Genomic DNA, 22,937 nt, shown 5'->3' on the forward strand with positions numbered 1-22,937 from the left:
GCCCCGCGTGGGGAGGCGGGCGGAGGCGCCATACCTGGTTGCCGCTGGGCACTCCGTACAGGGCCTCCGCCAAGTCGGCCGCCCGCTTCAGCAACACTTCCTGGGGGGCAGGGGAGGAGACGGCGGACGGAGGGGCGGCCCCGGGCGGGGGTGGCAGTGGTGCAGGGGGCCCGGAGCTACCTCTTCCCTCCCCATCCCCCCTCCAGCCACCGGCCACCGTCTTCCCCGTCTCGCCCTTCTGAGTACCTTGGGCAGCCTCTCGGGGTCTCCGGGGTGTCTGGGAATGACTTTCTGCAGCCTCTGGAATCCGTAGTCAATGGTGGGCTCATTCAGGGCTGGGGAAAGGGGCGGTGTTTGCAGGACGCCCCTCCCCGCATAGCGCCTACCGGCCTTCGGTTCCGAGCCTGGATGCAGACCCCCTCCTCCAAGCCCAGCCCAGGCCTCTGGGAAAACTCCAGGCACGTGGGTCAGCAAGGTTCGGGAAATTTCCTCAGTTCCTTTCGTGCTCATTGATTCAACAAATGTTTACTGAGCCAGGCCCTGTGCCAGCTGCTTGGCATTAACACACATGCACTATAGGATCCCATTTGTGATTTGAAAAAAGACAACTGTATAAATATTAACTTCAGTACTCCTAGGGACAGGACTGGAGAGTTTTGTCTGCAGCTTTTGTCTGAGCTTATAAGGAGTAAACTATTTATCATAAAAAGAGAAAAAACGCGCAACAATCTCCATTTATCACAGCTCTGGTGGACCGTTAGGGGTATGCCTGTGCCCCAGGAATGGGCTGGCCTACACCCAGGGCTCTGGGGTGGATGCTGCAGCCTCCTGACCAGGTTTCTAAGGCCTCTTCCCTCTTCCCTCCCCTCTCCCCTCCTCCGGTCTGGCAGCGACCTATCTCACCAGTCTTAAAGCCCTACTTGCCCTCTCCACTTCAAACTCTACATTTAATGAATTTCCTTTTTTGATGTTGTTTAGTTGCTAAAGTTGTGTCAGACTCTTTTGCAAGCCCATGGGCTGTAGCCCACCAGGCTTCTCTGTCGGTGGGATTTCCCAGGCAAGAATACTGGAGTGGGTTGCCATTTCCTTCTCCAGGGGATCTTCCCGACCCTGGGATAGAACCCACGTCTCCTGTATTGGCAGATAGATTCTTTACCGCTGAGCCACCAGGGAAGCCCAACTTAAGGCGCTCCTTCAAGGGTCTTCCTACTTGCCATTCCTTCTCCTGGGACACCTTTTCCTCCTCGTCTCTACCTCCTTATTCACCCCTCTGGTTCTAGCTTAGCAGTTTAGACCACACTCCCACCTGGAGGTTTTCTCTGACAATCCAGCAGCTACCACCCCATGTGCTGTTCCCTGCTTGTCCCCTCTCACTCTCAAATTGGAGCTCCCCAGTAAGCAGTAGGGTGTCGAGTAGGGCTCAGTGAATATCTCTTGGGTGGGGTGGGGTGGGGGAATGGGGAGAGGTGCTGGAAGGTGGCAGTGGAAAGCATACTGGCCAGGGGTCAGATAGAGTCAGGAAGGGGGATGAAGCCACATCTTCAGGAGTGGCCTACACACCTGTCTTCTGTTAACTTTTTGCCCTGGCTTCGTGCAAGGTATGTGTGTGCGTTTGTATGCATGCAGAATGAAGCCTGGGGTGGCTTGGGGGAACCAGGAGAACCAGGAAGATTTGGGAATCAGCAAGTTATCTGGGGGCATCTTTTTTTTTTTTAACTTTTTATTTTGTATTGCAGTATAGCCAATTAACAATGTTGTGGTAGTTTCATGTGGACGGCAAAGGGACTCAGCCATACATTTACATGTATCCATTCTCCCTATTTGGGGGCATCTTGGAAATAAATATCCCCGTGGAGATGTTCTAGACACTGGGGAGGGTCTAGAAGAAGGTGAAGCGGGTGCGGGGAGTTGCTCTGGGAGTTGTTCCCAGGGAGGGAAACAGAAGTGAGGGAAAGAAGGTTCAGAGAGGAGGTGTCCTGGGGTGTGGGGTGAGCACCAGCAGGGGCTTAGGGGGTCTGGCCGCCTGGCCATACCACAGCAATTTGCCGACTCCCATACCAGGGCTAGTGTGTGTGATGTGGGGCTCCTTCCCACAACCCTGGGCCTCACCTCACCCACCTGATTCCTTACCTGTGTAGACAAAGCGTCCTGGGGCTCCCTTGCAAAATTGCTTGGATTTGTAGGACAGGGTCACCTCCACCACCCCGGGGATGTGCCGTGGGGGCGTCTGTACCCGTATGGCATGGGGCGTGATGAGCTGCGAGGGGAGAAGGGAGGCCTGCGGGTTCTGACCTGGTGAGGGCAGGGTCCAGCCCCAGGCTGGGAGGGAGACTGGCGGGAGTGGCCCACCTCACTCCACACGAGCACGTTCCCAAACACGACCTGTAACCCGTCGAAGAAGTTGTCGCCGATGACAATGACGGTGGCGCCGCCTGTGGTCCAGCCCTCCCCAGGACTGATGGCCTTGATGCAGGGGGTGGCAGCTGGGAGGAAGGAGAGGAGCCAGGTCAGGGGCCCACGCCAAGGTGGGGACTGGGGCTGGCTGGGCCCGTGGCAGCGGGGTGTGGGCCGGGGGGTCCTGACCTTCGGAGGGGTCCAGGCGGCGTGCTCTGCGGCCATGCTTGGAGTTGTTGTGCACAAACATGTTGTCTGACACAGCCAGCACGTGTCCGTCCACGCTCACTGTTGTGGACACCACCACCTGTGGGAAGAGCCGAGGCCAGCCTGGCTGGGGCTCCGGGTGAGGGACTGCTGGCGGCCACTGGCAACTTGAGGCTGGTGGCTGGATACTGTAACTGTAGTTCAGAGTCACTGGCATGGGGAAGAGCTTCAGCCCCTCTGGGGCTGAGCTGCTGGAAGGGGGACCAACTGGATCAGGTGACCCTCTCAGATACACAATCTCTGGCTGCCCAGGGGAATGGACCCCCAGGAGCTACAATCAAAAGCCCTGAAAAAAAAACCTCTGACTCCTTGGGCAGAGTGGCTACTGTTTCTGCACTCACAGGCACCACAGGCTGTATCCCTGGGGCGCCAAGTCAGGAATGGGTCTCAGGCAAGTGCATGTGAGCATTTTTGATGGGGGAGGGGGGCATCAGCTTGAGAACCCGTCAGCAGAAGCCCCTACCCTTGGGAGGAAATTGGGGCTACCTCCTTCTCCCCCCTACCCTTCACTGGGAGGGGTGTGCAGGTTGGGGATGTGCTAAGGGCAGCTGCTCTCTGCTTCACGCTATGCAAATTAGCTGGGTCGTTAATCATGTAAAAATGTCACAATTAGCATCTCCTTAAGTGGGACTCTAATGAAGCCTCCCTTGGCAGCCAGAGTAAGTGGAGACAGAGTTGCCCCACCCCCAGCAGGAGCCAGGCTCCAAAACATGGGTCTGCGCAGAGATCTGCCCCTGGGGCCTTAGGGTGGCAGGGTCACATCATGCCTGCCACCCCCCATCCCAGCAGAAAAGGTCAGGTTTGCAGGGGGAGAACCCTCTCCTCAGACCCACCTGGAAGCGGCGCATGTCTCGGGGATTCCCCGCGTTCTTTAGGCAATTCTGGTTGCATTTGAGGAAGAACTTGAGGAAGAACCTGAAACAGTGTGGTGGGTGGGCTCAAGGGTCTGGGGGTTCTAAAAACAGATGGAGATCCAACTGCTTTCTGCCACGTCGCCTCCCAGCAGGGCAACTTCCCCTCTGCCTGCTCACACAAGGCTCACACCCCACATTCCCATCCTAAGCTCAATATGCACAGGGTACATGTCACACATCCAGGAGACCTGTCCCAACAACGACTTCACTGGCCAGAAAATCCCCACCGCCACAGTCTGTAGATTACATAGTGCTTAATTATCTCACAAAGTATATACTCATCACATCTATACACAGTATATTCATCCTAGAGAAGACATCCATTATATATACACTATATAAACCTAGTACTCATGAATTATTATATACTCCATATGTAGCAGGTCCTCCCATTTACCTGTAAACTTATCCCATACCATGTATATTTGTCATAGTGTATGCTCATCACTGGAGAAGGAAACGGCAACCCACTCCAGTTTTCTTGCCTGGAGAATTCTGTGGACAGAGGAGCCTGTTGGGCTACAGTCCATGGGGTCACAAAAGGTCGGACATGACTGAATGATTAGCACAGCACATGCTCATCGCATACATAGTGCATTTGTATCACATAGCGTATCCTTCCCTCAAAGTGTACCTATCAGTCTGGAAATGTTTACTCATGATGAACAGTAAATATACTATATCTACACTGTATATTGGAGAAGGAAATGGTACCCCACCCCATTATCCTTGTCTGGAGAATCCCACGGACAGAGGAGCCTCGTGGGCTACAGTTCATATGGTCTCAGAGTCGGACATGACTGAAGTGACATAGCGTGCACGCACACTCTATATGCCTTACCTACTACTACTCACAAGATACAGCCATCACACATAAAGTAGACCTATCGCACTCCACAGAAGCATATATAATATGTACTCTACATCAGCCTGGACCCATGATGCACACATGGTATGCTAATCACATACAGTCATGTGATACACATACATGCACATCATGCACAGTGTATGTCCATCCCACACTGTATATGCACTGAAAGAATATGAGTGTATACATTAGTACACCATTTTTATGTTGTATGTGATTTCCCAGAATAGTCACTGCAGACATTGTACTGTCATCACATGTAGCAGATTCCCCCTTCCTTCTTCACCAGCACATCCCCCCAACAAATTCCCCTCACATACAACAGACCCTCCGTCCCACTACATCCCCAGCAAACAGATCTCCCTCACACACATTCTATATGGGTATGTATATGCTTAGTCTTTCAGTTGTGTCTGACTCTTTGCAACCCCATGGATAGCCTCCCAGGCTCCTCTGTATGGGGATTCTCCAGGCAAGAATACTGGAGTGGGTTGCCATGCCCTTTTCCAGGGGATCTTCCCCACTCGGGGATCCAACCCAAGTCTCCTGCATTGCAGGCAGATTCTTTACCTTTTAGCCACCAGGAAAGCAGTATATTCCTTATACACATAGCAAATACTACACAGAGCACATAGTCATCATATACACGTGGTGTACCTGTCAGACACTGTACAGATACACAGTGGATACCTTCGTTTGCACATACAGTAATTAGAAAAAAACACAGTATATGCAATGATGTGACTGTTTTTTTAGATAAACACATGAGAACTTGATCCTTCTTTCAGGCAGTTGATGGGGATGGTGAGACCTTCTCTTCCCCCACCCACCCTCCCCTTGCCCACTCTCCGTGAGGTAACCATGGATAATACTCTGGTTTTGTACTATTAGTAAACTCAGGATACTATCAGTCATCTGCCTTCACTCCTGCAGGACTCTGTGAGCATCCGGGGATGCTCTTTGCAAACTGTAGTATTCTGGGCTACAGTCCGTGGGGGTCTCAGTACAAAGCATAGCCTCCTGGGCTGCTCTATGAGCTGACCTACTCCAGTCAGTTGCCTCCGTTGATCAGGCCCCTGGTTTTGAACTCCAGATGTGTACATCCACTTAACTCAGCAGAGTTGCCTCCAAACTCTATGAGCATGAAATCAGATTTGTAACATGTTCTAAAAGCCTAGCCCCCAAAGAGGAAGTCCCCAAGTCCTGGGAGGGGTGGGCACCACCCCTGGACAGAGGTGTCCCCAAGGGCCACACCTCAGTGGAAGTGGCAGCAGTCGCTTTCCCAGAGATGTGTCTCCCCTTATACCCCACCTCTGACCCCTTAGCCCCTGTCATGTTCCCCCACCCAATGGGTCCCTTTCTGGGAATCCCTTTTAGTTCTCTTTCCATAGAGACGTTCCAGCAGCACACATTTTCATCCACAGTGGACACCACCCAAAGAGTACTTTCATGTAGTGTAGACCTTCTGTACACCCCCGCAGAGCATTCTGAGGTGCAGTCACCTCCTGTGACCCTGAACAGTGCTTACCCCACAGGATACCCTGTGGCACAGACAGCTTGTGTGGCCCCCAAATAGTAGTCACTAGTGTAGATACCCTATATGCCACAGTAATAACTCCCAAACCCCTGTGAGGGCCCTGTACCCACAGTAGTTACCTCATACATGTCCCACATTTACATGACATAGAGTGTAGACAACCTAGTCACACGTGGTGCAGACCATTTCATTTAAATTCTATATCCATGCGCTCAGGCCTTTACACAGAGCTAGAAGAAGGACAAGACACTGGATAGGACTCAGTCTCTGTCCTAAAGTGGATTAATGCTAGCCCTTGGACATCACTGAAGACTCAACAAGCATGAGACACATTTTCCTTACATCCACACATGTGCCCTGGACACCCCACCCCACTCCCAAACCTGCAGAACTCTGGGATGCAGCTGGAGATGAAGACTTCCCAGGTACTGCCTCACTGTGTGGCCTGGGGTAAATCTTTTCACATCTCTGGGATCCTTCCTCATCCATGAACCAGGAGAGAAGCAATTGATGCTTGCTGAGGTCCTTTCTGATCCCACCTTCATTTCAGCCTCCCAAAGCCTCAGGCTGCTGCTTCCTGCAGGATCCTGGCTCTCTCCTGGAAGGCTCCCTCATCAACCTCTCCCATAACCCTTGCCTGGCAGATCTCTCACCCTCTCCCTTCCCTGTACAGCTCGGATCTGTCCTTTGGATCCATGCCAATTCCCAGTCTCTGTCTGGCCAATCTCTTCTGGCCTTTTTAGGCTACAGAGACCACCCCTCCCTGAGAACCCCTAGACTCTGCTGGTGACTCCATCTTTGCAGACCTGTCCTGGGACATCTCAGTTTCTGAACCCCAGGTTGGCATCATCTGTAGAGTAGTATTGAATAAAAAGCAACCACACAAGGCCTGGGCTCTCTGTTGGCGGTACCAAGGCCAACCCCCCTTTTCTTTCTTCCTGAACCTCTAGCTCAGAGCTGCACACAGTTGATGCCATCAGTGGTGGAGAAGCCAAAGTCTCACCCACCACCATCTGGTAGTTGCTGAGGCTGTGTCCAGACAGCACCCATCCAGTCAGAGGCCAAGCTGTTGCTAACACGGCAGACAGCCTGCGGCTCCACCACTAGGGATGTTAAGCAAAAATCATCTACGACTTGGAAATAAGGCAAAAAGATGACAGGAGTTCTTTCCAAGTCACCCTGGAACAGTGGTTTTCAAAGTATGGTGCCCAGATCAGCAGCATCAGCATCGACGGGGAACATGCCAGAAATGCAGAATCTCAGGCTCCACCCGAGACCCACTGAATCAGAAACTCTTGAGATGGGACTTAGCCATCTGTGTTTTCATAAATCCTCCAGGTAATTCTGATGCACCCCAGGGTTTGAGAATGACTGCTTTAGAGTTGTACTATCCAATACGGCCACCACCATTCAGCCCTGAATGGCACTGAGCACTTGAGATACGGTTAGTCTGAATTGCAGTGTGCTATAAGTGTAAAATACACACTGGATTTCAAGCATATGCAGGAAAAAAGGAATATAACAATATCTCATTAGTAAGTTTTTGGTATTGACTACATGTTGAAATAATATTTTGGATATTTTGAGTTAAATAAAATATATGATCACAATTAATTTTACCAGTTTCTTTTTGTTTTTTAAAATGCGGCTACTAGAAAAATTTAAATGACAAATGTGTAATGGCTTATATCATATTCATATTACACAGTGTTTTTCCAGACTGTTATGTTAACAAAGCCACCTAAGAATTAGCTGATTCTCTAGGGGAAAAAACTTTGACTCATATTTGCTATTAATTGGGGCCAGACTCTGTTAATTTAGGTACTAATTTGCAGAAAACTGATGAGGTGCAAAATCATTTTTGTTGGGAGAAATAAATAACTTCTACTTGGTAGAGAAATGAGCCCTAAAGTTACAATTTTATTGTCCTATGGACATTAACTAGTTTTGTGTCTAACTTGGCAATCTTATTCAAGTATTTTTCACATAATCTGTTTTTCCTCCCTCCCTCTCTCCTCAACTCTTTCCTCAATGGTCTATATCAGTCCCTCTTAGCCTTTGAACCAGCCTTGTCATCCTGCTGGTTCTTCCATCAATAAGTTAGAGAAAACTTCAACACATCCTGAGTAATACTTTATGTGAGAATCGTATTTCTAACATATTGAATATCATGCTTTAACAAGGGTGACTACCACCCAAAGGGTCCTGTCCTCCAAGGGTAGTCTCAGAAATTCTGCAGCACAGGGTGGAGTCGGGGGGACTGTTCTAGTCTAGAGAACCAGAAGTAGTGCCCAGATGTGTCTCCATCCTCTCAACAGTACCTGGCTACCTTCAGCCTTGGAAAGGTGTCTCTGGGCCCCTCTCTCCCCACCCCAGGACAGTGACGCACCATCCACGTCCAAAGAGGCTGGAAGGCTGGGGTGGGGGCATTAACATGGGGACAGTCCAGGAAACCTCTCCATAGGCTGGCACCACAGGTGACACTTGGTTCCGCTCTGAGGGGAGGAGGAGAACCCAGAGCAGTCCGAGAAGGACGAGAATGGCATCGGCAACAGCAAGGAGGAGCAGCAGATCCTTAGAGCCGTGTCTGTATGGAGGTCAGATGTGGAGGCTGGGAAGTGGGGAGGGCCAGGTAACCTGGTGGGAAGGGGAGCTGTAGAAGGACACCCTATAGGGCCCTAAGGCAGGAAGGCATGTGCCCTTTGCTGAGGGCCTGTGAGATCCTGCTTGTCACCGGGGAAGCATCCCCCACACCCCAGCCTGGATGAGTCCTGGTGCTGGTGTTTCTGAGCATCTTCCCTCCCCCACCCCATGGGGCTGGAAGAGAGCCAGGGGAGGCCTCCCTTCTCTGGCTGGGATGGGCCACAGGCTTGGGGAAGAAAGATGAGGCCAAGCCCACAGCTCTGGCTGACTTGTGGGTGAGCATTTAGGATGCCACCTGCGTTGGGGCAAGGATCTGTGCCCAGTGCCATCCCTTTTGTGGCCTTGAGGTTCCCTGAGGGCACAGGTTTCTCATCTGCACCTCATAGAAAAGTCAAGTACTACAAGCTGCCATTAGAATTATTAGAAGAAACCACCATAAATACAAGCATCAGTTACAAATATAATGCAAAAATAAGCAAAAAAAAATTTAAACAGTGATCCAAGTCTTATTAACTGAGCACTTAACAAGTGCCTGGAATTCTGCTGAACCTACAACTTGCATTATCTTATTTAATCCTTTCATAATCTTGCTGTAGGTCTGCAATCATCCTCACTCTATGGATGAGAAAACCAAGGATCAGCAAGGATAAATGACAAAGTCACAGTAGATGCCAAAGTCAGGACACAAACTTGGGAATTTGATGAACTACTGATACTGACTGAAAAAGTGAAAGTGAAAGTCGCTCAGTCCTGTCTGACTCTTTGTGACCCCATGGACTATATAGTCCATGGAATTCTCCAGGCCAGAATACTGGAGTGGGTAGCCTTTCCCTTCTCCAGGGGCTCTTCCCAACCCAGGGATCAAACCCAGTTCTCCTGCATTGCAGGTGGATTCTTTACCAACTGAGCTATGACTAGAGTCATGGAAAAGTACTTTTATTTGGGGTTCTCTCAATCCAGGCCTGCTCTAGCCACAAGGCTGCCACTGTGGGACAATGCAGCAAGCCTTCCTTCAAAAGCAGTCCTGAGAGGCAAGCTGTGCAGGATCCAGGTTAGCCATTTCATGGGGATTTCCTCAAGGTTACAGATTCATCAAGGGTGCAAAGGAGAGACTAAGATTCCCTTGTTCCTAGTGTGGGGCCTTTGGCTGTGGTGACAGCTGCTCTCAGTCTGGGAAGATTTTCAGGATTAAAGATCAGGACTTTAAGATGAGCATAGAGTTGATCATTGTTGAAGTTCAGTAAAGGATAGATGTGGTTCATTATTTTATTCTGCCTATATGTTCAACATTCTTTATAATAAAAAGCTTAATAAATCACCAGATGAGTTGTGAACAGTGGTCATCCAACTAACAAAGCATTTAAAAGGTGGAAGTTCTGCATCATGACTCTGATGCCTATGATTTAAGTGAAAGATAAGAGTAGTTCACTCGCATGCCTACCTTGCCACATCCTGAACTCAGTCTAGGCTTCCTAATCATCTCTATAAATGCTTTTTATTTCTCTCTGTAAACATAACTCAAGATGAAATTAAAATGAACCTTCCTTGTCAATGGAATATTCCATACCAAAGAAGCAAATGCTGAATTGAATGTGACTCAAGTGCAAACATTTGACTTATACATAACTTCTCAAGTGTGACACCACTGCATAAGGAAAGCTCCTCTCACACAATGCTTTGCTCAAAAAGACACTCAATACATAAGGGAAATGTGGAGGTGACTGATGTGAGTCCTCTGGCTTCTCAAGGGGTGGAGAGCAGAGTGGGATGGAACTGCTCTTTGGAAGGCCGTGTTCAGGTATCAGGTGGGCTGGTGCCTGCCTGGATTCCCCCACTCACAGCTCCTGAGAGTGTTGATTACTAAAGGGGTCACAGCCGGGGAATTCTCTGCGGGTGCAGTGGTTAGGACTCAGTGCTTTTACTGAGGCAGCCTGGGTTCAGTCTCTGGTTGGGGAACTAAGGTTCTGCAAGCTGTGCAATATGGCCAAATAAATAAATAAAAAATAAATAACTAAATAAATGGCTTACAGCTTCCCGCACTACTGGAAGATTATCCTCAGCCAGAAGCATATGCTCTTCACCAGCAGGCCGTGGTCAAAGAAGGACTGACATCACAAGGAGGACCAACTCTTAGTACTGTTCACATTCAGAATTCCCCAAAGGGGATTTCCCTGGTGGTGCAGTGGCTAAGACTCCATGCTCCCAATGCAGGGAGACTGGGTTTGATCCCTGGTCAGGAAACTAGATCCCACAAGCTGCAACTAAGAAGTTTGCATATTTCAACTAAAGATTGAAGATCCCGTGCACTGGAACCAAGACCTGGCACAACCACAAAAATAAATACTAAAAAAAAAGAGAGAACTCTGCAAAGGATCAGGCTGATGCTAGACTCCAGCTGAGACTATCTCCTAGCTAAGCTGCCTCTCATGCCCGGTCCTGCTTCCCTCACTCATTTTCACCCCAGAACTCTCTTCCAATAAATCACTTTCCCAAGAAACTCTATCTCCAGCTCTGCTTCTAGGAATCTCATCCTAAAGAAATCAAGGCAGAGAGCTTTCACCAGCTTTTCCTTCCCTACATCCTGGTGAGATAAATACTTAGAGCTGAGATTATGTTCACACTTCCAAAGAGAAAGCTGTCAGGAACTGAAAGATATGGGCTGAGCCCAGGGGCACTTGTAGCTACAGGACCGTCAGGCACAAGGAAATGGAAATCTGATCATAAATGCTGTCTGATAGAACTCTTCCAAAAATGATATCCAGTAGCCACCTGTGGCTTTCTTTTCCATTTTATTTTTAAAATAGTTTATTAATTTTTATTGTCATATAGTTGGTTTACAATGTTCTGTTAGTTTCTGTTTTACAGCAAAGTGAATCAGTGGTACATATACATATATCCACTCCTTTTCAGATTCCCTTCTCATTTAGGTCACCACAGAGCATTGAGTAGAGTTTCCTGTGCGCATGTGGCTTTTGAGCCCTTAAAATGACACTAGTGTAACTGAGAAACTAAAATTTCAAAAATTTTTTTTCCTACTATGCTGCAGAGCTTGTGGTATCTTATTTTCCTGACCAGGGATCAAACCTGGGCCCTTGGCAGTAGAAGCGTGGAGTCCTAACCACTAGACCACCAGAAAATTCAATAAAATTGAATTTGGCCTTTGGGGTGAAAATTAGTGGAGGACCCCTCTACCCACTTCTCCACCCCAGGCTGCACTTAGAAATAAATGTCTAGTGTGATTCTGTCCTTTGCTCTCAACCTGCTTTCTCTCCCAAAACCTTCCTAGGATACTTGTTTTAAACACCTGCTTCAACCCATGTATTAATATCTTTTGCAACACTTCCTCTTTCTAGGTCTATATTGTGATAGGGTGGCTATGAGCCACCCGTGACTAAGTTTAAATTAATTAAAATGAAATAAAATATCCTGGCTTAGCAGGGAGTGCCTTATTTGGAAGAGTTATTTTGCTTTCAGGGAGACTCAGGCCCCAAAGGGCCTAGGCCAGAGAAAGGATGGTGAATGAGGAGGTTGGTGTGACAGTCTAAGCCCAAGTGTGGGTGGCCACAGGGGTGGTGGCCCATGCTACTTCCTGGTCTTGGCCTGGGGCAGCAGCCAAGGCTGAGTGTCCCCAGGGCCATAGCCACCCACCAGGCCTGGACCTTGCCCCTCCACCACGATCCCTACTTGGGGCAGAGGTGGCTGCAGTGCAGATGGGCTGGGGGACTATAAATAGCTGGGGCGCATACATTAGCATGCCAATTCACCCGCACCCCATCCTCTATGCTAATGGCCCACCATGCGCCTGAACACCTTCTGTTCCCTTGCATGCATTTGCATGCACAATTAGCATAATCTTGTATAATTAATGAACAGCGTCAATTTTAGCTCCTAAGTAATTTGATTAACATGTTGATAGGGCACTTACTAGGCTCTCCAAAACTCAGGGCTGGGCATGGGGTCTGAGGAGAGGGGGAGAGGAGGCAGAGAGACTGCTAAGGGGCCCCCAGCTGCCCATGAAGAGTGGTGGTGACTCCATTTTCCCTTCATGGGGCCTGAGGGGAGAAGAGGAGGGAGGAAGGGGCTGCTAATGGGAGGCCTCTGGGCACCCCATGTGGAGCGTCTGGGACAGACTGGAGCAGTGGGTCACCTGAGCATGAAGCCCGTTTATTTTTGTGTGGACACAGATATACACACAGTCCCTTTGCATGTCTCTCCAGCCTGGGCAATATTCTGTGAATGTGGAATATTGGATTGCAGGGGAAGAAAAGAACAGGAGGAGCGACTGAGAAAAAGTAGGAGGGCTGGGGGCTGGGGCATAGATGGGCAGATGGAAGCTACAGAGAAGGATAGTGTGCTTATGAGTGATTTAGGGACGTAAAGAGGAAGGTGGGGGTCCCAAGACTAAAGGGAAGAAGTTGTGTGTCCCTCTGGCCTTGGGTGGGTGAGTCAGGCTTCAAAGTCAGAGACCCTGCACTTCCTATCTGTGAATCATGTGAGGAAGAGGAGGGAGGTTGGCATGGCTTGGCAGCTTCCACAATGTGCTAAGCAAAACAGGGCAGAGAGAACAGACAGAAGGTTGAATGTTGCCCCTATCCTATTAGAGAAGGACCCATTCACAGCTCAGACCTCCCAGGGCCCCTGGCTGAGGCTCACATTCTTCTCTTGCTCAGCTGTGTGGCCAGAGTCAGGAAGTACTTCTCTGACTCTGAATGGACTTCCCTGCTAGTGTCTAGGCTCAGTTTACTTACCCTCAAAGAGGATCAGTTGGGGTGAGACTGGGATGGGGGTGGTAAATAATATTGTGGCAGGTTCTGTGCTGGTATCTCATAAATACATCTTACCTAACTTTACAACATCCTTACCGACTGAGGTCAGCTTCATTTGACAATGAGGAAACTGAAATGAGGGAGGTGAGACCTTGCTCCGAGTCATATGATGAGACAGTCCAGGTTGGCACGAGTCCCCCAACATTGACTAGCCCTTTATGGAGAGAATTTATCATTGAAATTGTAGACAATTCACTCACTAGCCACCTCCCACTCCACCTATTACAGTCCCCAGGCCTCCTCCTGCCTGTACTGTCTCTCTCCTTCAATATCCTTTAGAGATATTGACCACAGCTCTACTCGTGCCTCAGCATGGGAGCCACCTGACCCTGAGGCTGGCTTCAGTTGCCTAGATGTCTTTGCATAAGTCCTCGCTCTGGATTAAGGGTAGCTTGGGGACCCTTGTTCTTGTGATTAGCATCTGGTCCACAAGACTCCCAGGGCACATGGGGGAATTTCTTATTAAACCCTTTTGATTCATCTTCCCTCAAATGCACCCAGCTCTGAAAAGAGTGAGGAAGGAAGTGAAGGTCATTCTGCAAGCAAGAGGGAAAACCTTTGTCCCACTTCAGCACTGACTGAGCAGGGAGGTTATAGAACTTCCATTTCCTCAAGGGGAACTACCAGAATGGGTCCTAGACAAAGAGCTGTGTTTGCAACATTGGTGTGGGAGTAAAGACATCTTACTGGAAATCATGGAAGGAGACAGATGCTACTGTGAGCTTGTTTTGTGGCTGCATAGAAAAACAGTGAATGTTGCATTGACCATTGGGTTAGGAGGAGGGGCTGATTCTTTTACAGCCCCCACAACCCCTTCTCATCAAATTGCATTTGTCAGGTTGTGCCTGATCTAGGCACTGGGGTCTAAGTTTGTCCACAATGGGGTGAACTAGAGTTTGCCTCTACCAGGTGGCTCAGACACGATTTGTTTCAACAGTGTCACTGTACAACATCTACTGTTCACCAGACACAATTATGTACCAGAGAGTATCCACAGTCCACAATGCCTTTCCACCCACAGGAGCCAGAGGAAGAGAGCTGTGGGCCTCTCATGGGAGAAAATCTTCCCCATTCACTCCTATACCACAGTCATCCTGGTCAATTAAGTAATTATTTAGTTTTAGAGCTGTGGCATCCAAACAGGTAGCCATATGTGGTTATTTAAGTTTGAATTAATAAAATAAAACAAATTAATTAATTAAATAAAATTTAAAATTCAGTTCCTCAGCCACAGTAGACCAAGTGCCCAGTAAGTACATGTGGCTAGTGAGTAACATATTGGTCAATGCAGAACATTTCTATCATTGCAGGAAATTCTTTTGCAGAGTGTGTCTTAAAGCCTCATATTGTTCTCTAGTTCCTCTTATCATTATGTAAAGGCTCATGTAATTACATTTTGTCTCCTCAACAGCTCTGTAAGCTTTCAGAAGGCAGGAATCATTGTTTGAACCTCTCTATCTTTTCCCAAGCCTCTATCATAGTGCCTACCCAACAGCAGGTGCTCACATATTCATGATTATTATGACAGGATGAATGCTGTATCAAGCCCCCAAATAGAACTCTGAGAATTGAAGAGCAAGGATCTTTGAAAATCTGTTCCTCCATAAAACAACAGGAACATAGGCAAAAACTGTCAAAATCAACTTTTCAGAATTCTGAAATTTAACAAAAGGTTTGCAACAGTCCAAGGGGTATTTATTTAAGAAAAATGGCTGAATCTTAGTAAGAATGAAGAACTTTGCAGTGTTGTTTTTGGCCATGCTGCATAGCTTGTGGGATCTTAGTTCCCTGACCAGGGATTGAACCAAGACCCTCAGCAGTGAGACACACAGTTCTAACCAATGGACTGCCAGGGGATTCCCTGCAGTGTTTTAATTTGTCCTATTCCCAGATCTGCAGTAGTAGTTTTGCAACCATAGTATTGTAAAAACTAGCAGCCTAGTAGCCACTAAAAGGGACAGATTGGGTTTGGAACTTCTCAACAAGTTGTATTTTCATACAACTGTCACTATTTGATCTGCCTGGCAGTTCCCGGACAGCCCTATTTTCAGGACTTGTTATCTGGCCTGACTTAGAACTTGCTTAGTGGGAAAAACCCTATTCTTAGGGTATTTGTTGAAAACAACCAGTAGCAACTGTTGAACATTGTTGTTGCTTGAGACAATGACAGTAGTTGAGGCAAAACAATGAGTCTGGTCAAAAAGCTTTACAGGAAAAAGTGGGAATGAGATGTTTACAGGGGCCTCTGAAAAGTTCTTATATATTTCCTCAATATCTAAATGGCCACGTGTATGTTCAGGGAAGAGCACATGCCCAGGAAAGATCTCCAGAGGCCTGAGTCTCTCCTCTTTGGCTGACCATGAAACCCTGCACAAGCAGAAAGTAAAGGTTAAAGCAAAGTTGAAAATTGCTGGAGCATTGAACGTAACTATGTGTGCCCCAATACACACATAGAACATTTTGGCAAGAGTTGAAGACTTATTGGTTCAAGGATTTAAGGGAATGCCCGTCCAATCATGAGCTGACCACTAATCTAACTGAATGGAAACTTTAGTGGTCACACATGACAGAAAATATAGACTCTCTATAATTAATCCAGGAAAGTCACTAAACAAACAAACAAACAGCAACAAACACTGGAAAGGGGAATATGATATCCAGAGTTACCATACCATATTATTAAAATATCGAGTTCTCAGCAAATAATCATGAAACATGCAGAGTGACAGGAAAGTATGGTCCATTTGTGAAACATAAAGTAGTCAACAGGAACTGTCCATGAGGAAGTTCATATGTTAGACTTACTAGACAAAGATCTTAAATCAGCTATTATAAATATGTTTAAGAACCAAAGGAAACCATGCCTAAAGAACTGAAGAAAAATATGAGAATAATATTTCACCAAATAAGGAACATCAATAAAAGATACAAATTATTATAAAAACCAAATTTAAAAGAAAAATAACATTCTTTATTCTAAAATAAAAATTTTCTAGAAGAACTCAACAGCAGGAGAAAATGAGTTGACTGGAGAAAAATGTCAGTAAACTTAAGATAAGTCAATTGAAATTATCCACTTCTGGAACAGAAAGGAAAAAGAATGAAGATTGAACAGAGTCCATGATATTGTGAGGTACCTCTCAACAGGAGAGAAGAAAAGGGGGCAAAACGAATGAAGAAATAATATCCATAAACTTCCTAAGTTTGATGAAAAAACTTATCTGATATGCAAGAAGCTTAAAGAACTCTAAGTAGTATAAACTCAAAAAGATTTACATGTAGATACATCATAGTCAAACTACGAAAGACAAAGACAAAGAAGGAATCTGGGAAGCAATAAGGAAGAGAAGCAGCTCATCATATACAAGGGATCCAGAATAAGAGTAACAACTGACTCATTAGCAGATGCCAGGGAGGTCAGAAGACAGTGGGATGATGTAGTTAAATTGCTGAAAGAAAATGATGTCAACCAAAAATTCTATATCCAGAAATACTATCCTTTAAACATGAAGGATAAATTAAGCAAATTTAAATGAATAAGAAAGATAAATTAAGACATTTCTACTGACTTCTCTGGTGGTCCAGTGATTAAGAATCCAGCTTGTAATGCAGGAGACATGGATTTGATGCCTGTAGGGAAACTAAGATCCCACATGCTGTGGGGCAATTAAACCCATGCACCTCAACTAGAAAGTCCACATGTCACAAACTACAGAGTCCATGCACTTTGGAGCCCATGTACCACAACTAGACAGAAGCCCATGTGAGGCAACAAAGATCACTTATGACACAACTAAAACCTGATGTAGCCAAAAAGTAAACAATTTTTTAAAAAAAGGCATTTCTAGATAAAGACTAAAAAAATTCATCACCAGTAGATCTTCCCTATAAGAAATACTAATGGGAGTCCTTTAGTGTGAAATGAAGGATACAAGACAGTAATATGAACCTATACAGGTAAATATAAAAGACATTATAAAGGTATTTTGTTTGTAAATATTTTGTTTTTCTACCTAATTTAAAATACAATTGCACATGTGTGAGGGCAGGAGATACATTGAACACTGTACTTTTTGCTCACATTTTATATAAATCTGAAACACTCTAAAAATAAAATCTATTGAAGAAAACATCAGAAAGCAGTATTATAAAACTGTGTTGAAGGGTTTATAATGTATAAAGACATAATTAATAAAGATGTGACAAAGAAGAAGAGGGGGAATGGAGTTATATTGGAGCTATATATGGAATCCATTATATATTGTTTTATACACTTGTATACTTTGAAATTAATCATCTAATATAGATAATCTTAAATTAAGATACCACATGTAATTCCCAGGGCAATCACTAAGGAAAAGAGTACTAAGGGAGGAAGGGAGAAACTAAATATATGACAGAGAGAAAACATAGCAAAATGGCAGACATAATCCTACTTTATCAGTAATTACCTTAAATATAAATGGATTAAACCCTCCAATTAAAAGGCAGAAATTAGAAAAATGGATTAAAAAAATCATCTATATGCTATCTATGTGAGACATAGTTTAGATCCAAAGAGAGAAATAAGTTGATGATAAAAGGGCTGGAAAAAATATATTAAGAAAACTCTAACCAAAAATTGCTGGAGCAGCTTTATTAATAACACAGAGAATAGACTTTAGGACAAAATTGTTACATAAGAAAAGAATGACATTTTATAGTTATAAATGTGTCAACCTATTAGAAAGAAATAACAATTATAAATATGCATACCTGATAATAGAGCTCCAAAATACATGAAGCAAAAAATGACAGAACTGATGGAAGAAATAGATAATTCAACAATAATAGTTGCAGATTTCAATGCCCTACTTTCAATAATAGATAGAGTGACTAGACATAAGGTCAAGAAGGATCTTCATCTTTCATAAAGATTTCACTTATTATGATCAATCATAACGATTTCATTTCCACCTAGGTTGATCTGAATTAAACATGATCTCCATAAAAATGTTACACAATCAAGACTGGAAAGACAATCTTCAAAATGGGAGATAACATTTGCAAATCATACATCTGATAAGGGATTAATATTCAGAATATATAAAGAATTCCCACAACTCAACAACAACAGAATAACTCAATTAAAATGGGCAAAGGAATTCAATAGGCATTTCTCCAAAGATGATCTATAAATGGCCAACAAGCATCTAAAAGGATGCTCAGCATCACCTATCCCTAGAGAAATACAAATCAAAACCATAATGATACATCATCTCATACCCATTAGGGTGGCTACCATAAAATTTTTTTAAAATACAGAAAATAGCAAGTGTTGGTTAGGATGTGAGAAATTAAAACCCTGTGCCCTGATGGTGGGATTATAGAATGATGCAACTGCCATGGAAAACTGTATAGTGTTCCTCAAAGAATTTAAAAAACAATCATATAACTCGGCAATCTCACTTCTGGGTATATATATCCAAAAGAACTGAAAGCAGGGTCTCAAAGAGGTATTTTCATACTCATATTCACAGGATTATTCATAGTAGCCAAGAGATGAAAGCACCTGAATGTCTATTGATAGATAAATGTGGTATATACATTAAATGGAATATTATTCAGCTTTAATAGGGAAGGAAATACACGTAATGTATAGCATCCTGTTACTTGCTACCACATGGATGAAACTTGAGGACATTATGCTAGTTACAAAAAGGCTAATACTGCATGATTCCACTTATATGTGGTGTCTAAAGTAGCCAAATTCATAGAAATAGAAAGTAGAATGGTGGCCATGAGGACTAGAGAAGGGAAAAATGGGGAGCTGATTAATGGGTATAGAGTGCTTTGTTTTGCAAGAAGAAAAATTCTGGAGATCTGTTGCACAACAATATGAATATACTTAACACCACTAAATTGTACATTCAAGAATAGAAAAAGATGGCAAATTTCATGTTGTGTGTTATTTTACCATAATTTTAAAAATGACATCAGGAAATCACTTTTTTGTAATCTAGACAATCTAACTGTAAAGTTAATATGAAAAATATGATTAAGAATAGTTGGGAAAACATTAAAATAATGAGGATGAGGTACTAGATCTACCAGTTACTAAAACATGTTATAAATCTTTGAAAAGTAAAACATCATCATATTTCCACATAAATAAATAGATAGTAGATATAATAAAATAGGATGGAAAGTTCAGAAATATATGCAATTACATTTAGACTAGAGCATGGGTGATATTTACAGTCTACCCATGGGGGAAAATGGATTATTCAATAATTGCTATTGGGACAACTAGTAGCTATCAGAAAAAAGTATGGATGGACCCATATTTCCTACCTTATACCAGGATAAATTCCAAATGTATGATTTTCTCTTCCAGCATTATATGGCAGACTACATGTCTTGAAGTGCCTTCCCATTAGAACTATTAATAGATCCTGTGCTTTTATCTAAAAGGTAAGAAAAATCTCCAAGTATATTAAAAATAAAAAAACAAGTGAGTTGAAATCTGAGTGGAAACCATGAACTATAAGGTAACACATATATTAGGGCTGTGTGTGTTGTGTGTGCTTAGTCATTTAGTTGTGTCCAACTCTTTGCAACCCTTTAGACTATGTAGTCTGCTGGGCTCCTCTGTCCATGGGATTTTTCAGGCAAGAATATTGGAGTGGGTTGCCATCTCCTCCTCCAGGGGCTCTTCCTGACCCAAGGATCAAACCTGTGTCTCCTTTGTCTCCTGCATTGCAGGTGGATTCTTCACCTGCTGAGCTGTGGTGGCAAAAGCCAATATAAACACTGGAATGGAAAATAGAGACAACTCAGAGGAAGGACCTGGATCCTCTGAGGAACCTAGAAAGGTCCCAAGTTGATAGCACCCCCTGTTCCTATTAGAATCAAATACAAATCCTTCCAGAAGAAAGCATACCCTGTTTTGGACCCAATTTGGTTAAATAAAATATGAGCTGAAATGATCACTGCCATAACAATAATGACAGAAACACCAAACCAAGAAACAAGCTTCATGAAAGGTACCAGAAGTAATGAAAAATAGATTTAGAACTCTAAGGACTTCAGCTGTTGGAACTATCAAAAACAGAATGTAAGATAAGCACAAAAACTTTAAAGGGATATAAAATCAATTTTAAAAGCAATAAGAGACTACCCAAGTAGTCTGAAAAAGAATTAAGTAGAACTTTTATAACTGAAAAATAAAATCACCAAAATTATAAGGTTACTATAACTAAAATTACAAAGTTATTGGGTGAATTAAACAATAGTTTAGATATAGCCAAAAAGAGAACCAGTGAGTTGGAAGATGAATAAAAATAATTACCTAGAATATAATACAGCAAGAAAAACAGTCAGAAGTAGAGAATTATTTAGGGTATGTGGAAGAGAGAATAAAAGTCTAAATTGAGAGTCTCATTTAGAGTGTCAGAGAAAAAAAGAGAGAAAATGAATGAGATGTAACATTAGACAAAAGCTAAGAAATTTTCAGAAGTGATGAAAGATATAAATCTGTAGATATAAGTCATTAATCAAATTCAAAGCAGGATTAAGAAAAATCAACAACTATACATATTAGAGTGATACTGAAGAACTCCAAAGACAGACATTCTTATATACAGCCAGAGAGGAGAGGGAATTTACCTATAAAATATGACAACTGTGCTTTTCTTTTCTTAAATTAATTTTTGCATTGGAGTATACTTGTTTTACAATGTTGTGTTAGTTTGTGCTATACTTTTCAACAGCAATGATGGAAATATTTTTAAAATGCTAAGTTAAAAAAAATAACTAAATTAATAGAATTAAATTCCCAGGAAAACTATTTTTAGAGGACAGTGATATAAAGATATTAAAAGCAAAACATAAGTGAACATGCTCTTTACCACCATAGACCTTCACTAAAGTACAAATTTCTAAAAGATAGAAAGAGAGAAAATGACCACAGAGGAAGTTGTGAGAGGCAAGAGGGAAAAGAGCAAAAAAAATTTGGTAAGTCTGAAGACAAACTGTTCATATATAAGAAAAAGAATAATAACAATGGCAGATTTAAAAAGAGCTAAAAATCTCTGCTACATGGCTTATAAATCCCTTGGACTGCAAGATCAAACCAGTAAATCCTAAAAGAAATCAACCCTGAATATTCATTGGAAGGACTGATGCTGAAACTGAAGCTCTCACACTTTGGCCACCTGATGCAAAGAGCTGACTCACTGGAAAAGGCCTTGATACTGGGAAAGACTGAAGGCAAAAGGAGGAGGGGGCAGCAGAGGATGAGATGGTTGGATGGCATCACTGACTCAATGGACAAGAATTTGAGCAAGCTCTGGGAGATAGTGGAGGCCAGTGGAGCCTGGCAAGCCGCAGTCTGTGGGGCCGAAAAGAGTCGGCTGTGACTTAGCAACTGAATGACAAGATCAGTGGTGTGTTTGTAAATGTTTAACAACCACTTCTAGAGGGGAGAAACCCCTGATTTAAGTTTGTTGGTTTCCATGGTTTTATATATATATGTTTCCCCCATGGCTGACTTTAAGCTACCAATGTGATGCTACTAAATAAGGTGTTAAGAAGAGATGCTAACAATTTGCTCCTGTGGACCAGTATGAGCCAGCTCCAGCATACCACTGTCAAAGATCCTAATATTAGTCAGGAAAGGAATTACAACTTTGTTAAGAGTATATAGTAAATTTCAAGGGTAATAAATAAAAGCATAGAAATGAAGTAAATAAATTTCTAAATCAGTAAATGGAAAAACTGAATAAGAAATATATTTACTACATCAAACAAAATATTCAATTTTTTTTAATAGCAAGAAAGGAAAACAAAGAAACAAAAAAGTAGAACAAATACAAAGTGCAAAGCAAGAGGGTAGAAATGAGTAGAAGTAAATCAATAATTTCAATAAGTACATAGATAAACTTAGTTAAATAGACTAAAATAGACTAAATAGACTAAATAGATTAAAAAAATAAGTCCATCAATATATCATTAAAAGAGAAATATCTGAAACATAGGGACATATAATAGTTGGGGAAAAAAAAGGATAGAAAAGGGTATATGAGACAAATATAACCAAAAGTTAAGAGATGCTTTAAACAATATCAGATAAGGAATTCTTTGGCAGTCTAGTGGTTAGGACTCAACTGTTTTCACTGTTGGGGGGCCCAGGTTAAACCCCTGGTTAGGGAACAAAGGTCCCATAAGCCACGAAGTGTGGCCACAAACATATAAATAGTATCAGATAAAACAGACTTTAAACAAAACTATTATTAGGAATGAAGGATCAATACTGATAAAAGGTTCAATTCAGAAGGAACCTGTAAGATTTTAAAACTTGTTCACACTTAATAGTCAATATATATTATACATACACACATACACACTAATTATATATTAATCTTCCACATAAACTTTTAGCTTATCTTTGTAGGATAAAACTAATGAAAACCACAATGATAAGCTGAAAGTTCATGTAGAAGATCATA

At 43.7% G+C, this 22,937-nt stretch overlaps 1 protein-coding gene across 3 annotated transcripts in view; it reads right to left on the minus strand.

The window, feature by feature from the left end:
• The window catches only part of EBF4 (EBF family member 4), a 55,164-nt gene that overhangs the window by 6,097 nt on the left and 26,130 nt on the right, over positions 1–22,937 (minus strand). For 2 of the 3 annotated variants that reach the window (XR_010661460.1, XM_065921561.1), the window contains exons 8-13: positions 3,495–3,576; positions 2,584–2,701; positions 2,350–2,483; positions 2,131–2,257; positions 247–335; positions 35–100 (exon numbers count right to left, since the gene is read on the minus strand). Coding sequence is in view for 2 of the 3 variants with exons in the window: in XM_065921561.1 (XP_065777633.1) it covers positions 35–100; positions 247–335; positions 2,131–2,257; positions 2,350–2,483; positions 2,584–2,701; positions 3,495–3,576 (616 nt within the window). In the remaining variant the exon portion in view is untranslated. The remainder of the gene's footprint in view (positions 1–34; positions 101–246; positions 336–2,130; positions 2,258–2,349; positions 2,484–2,583; positions 2,702–3,494; positions 3,577–22,937) is intronic. The other variant, XM_065921562.1, reaches the window with a different exon arrangement.

Source organism: Muntiacus reevesi, chromosome 2 (genome assembly GCF_963930625.1).
Source record: "Muntiacus reevesi chromosome 2, mMunRee1.1, whole genome shotgun sequence".
Taxonomy (NCBI): domain Eukaryota; kingdom Metazoa; phylum Chordata; class Mammalia; order Artiodactyla; family Cervidae; genus Muntiacus; species Muntiacus reevesi.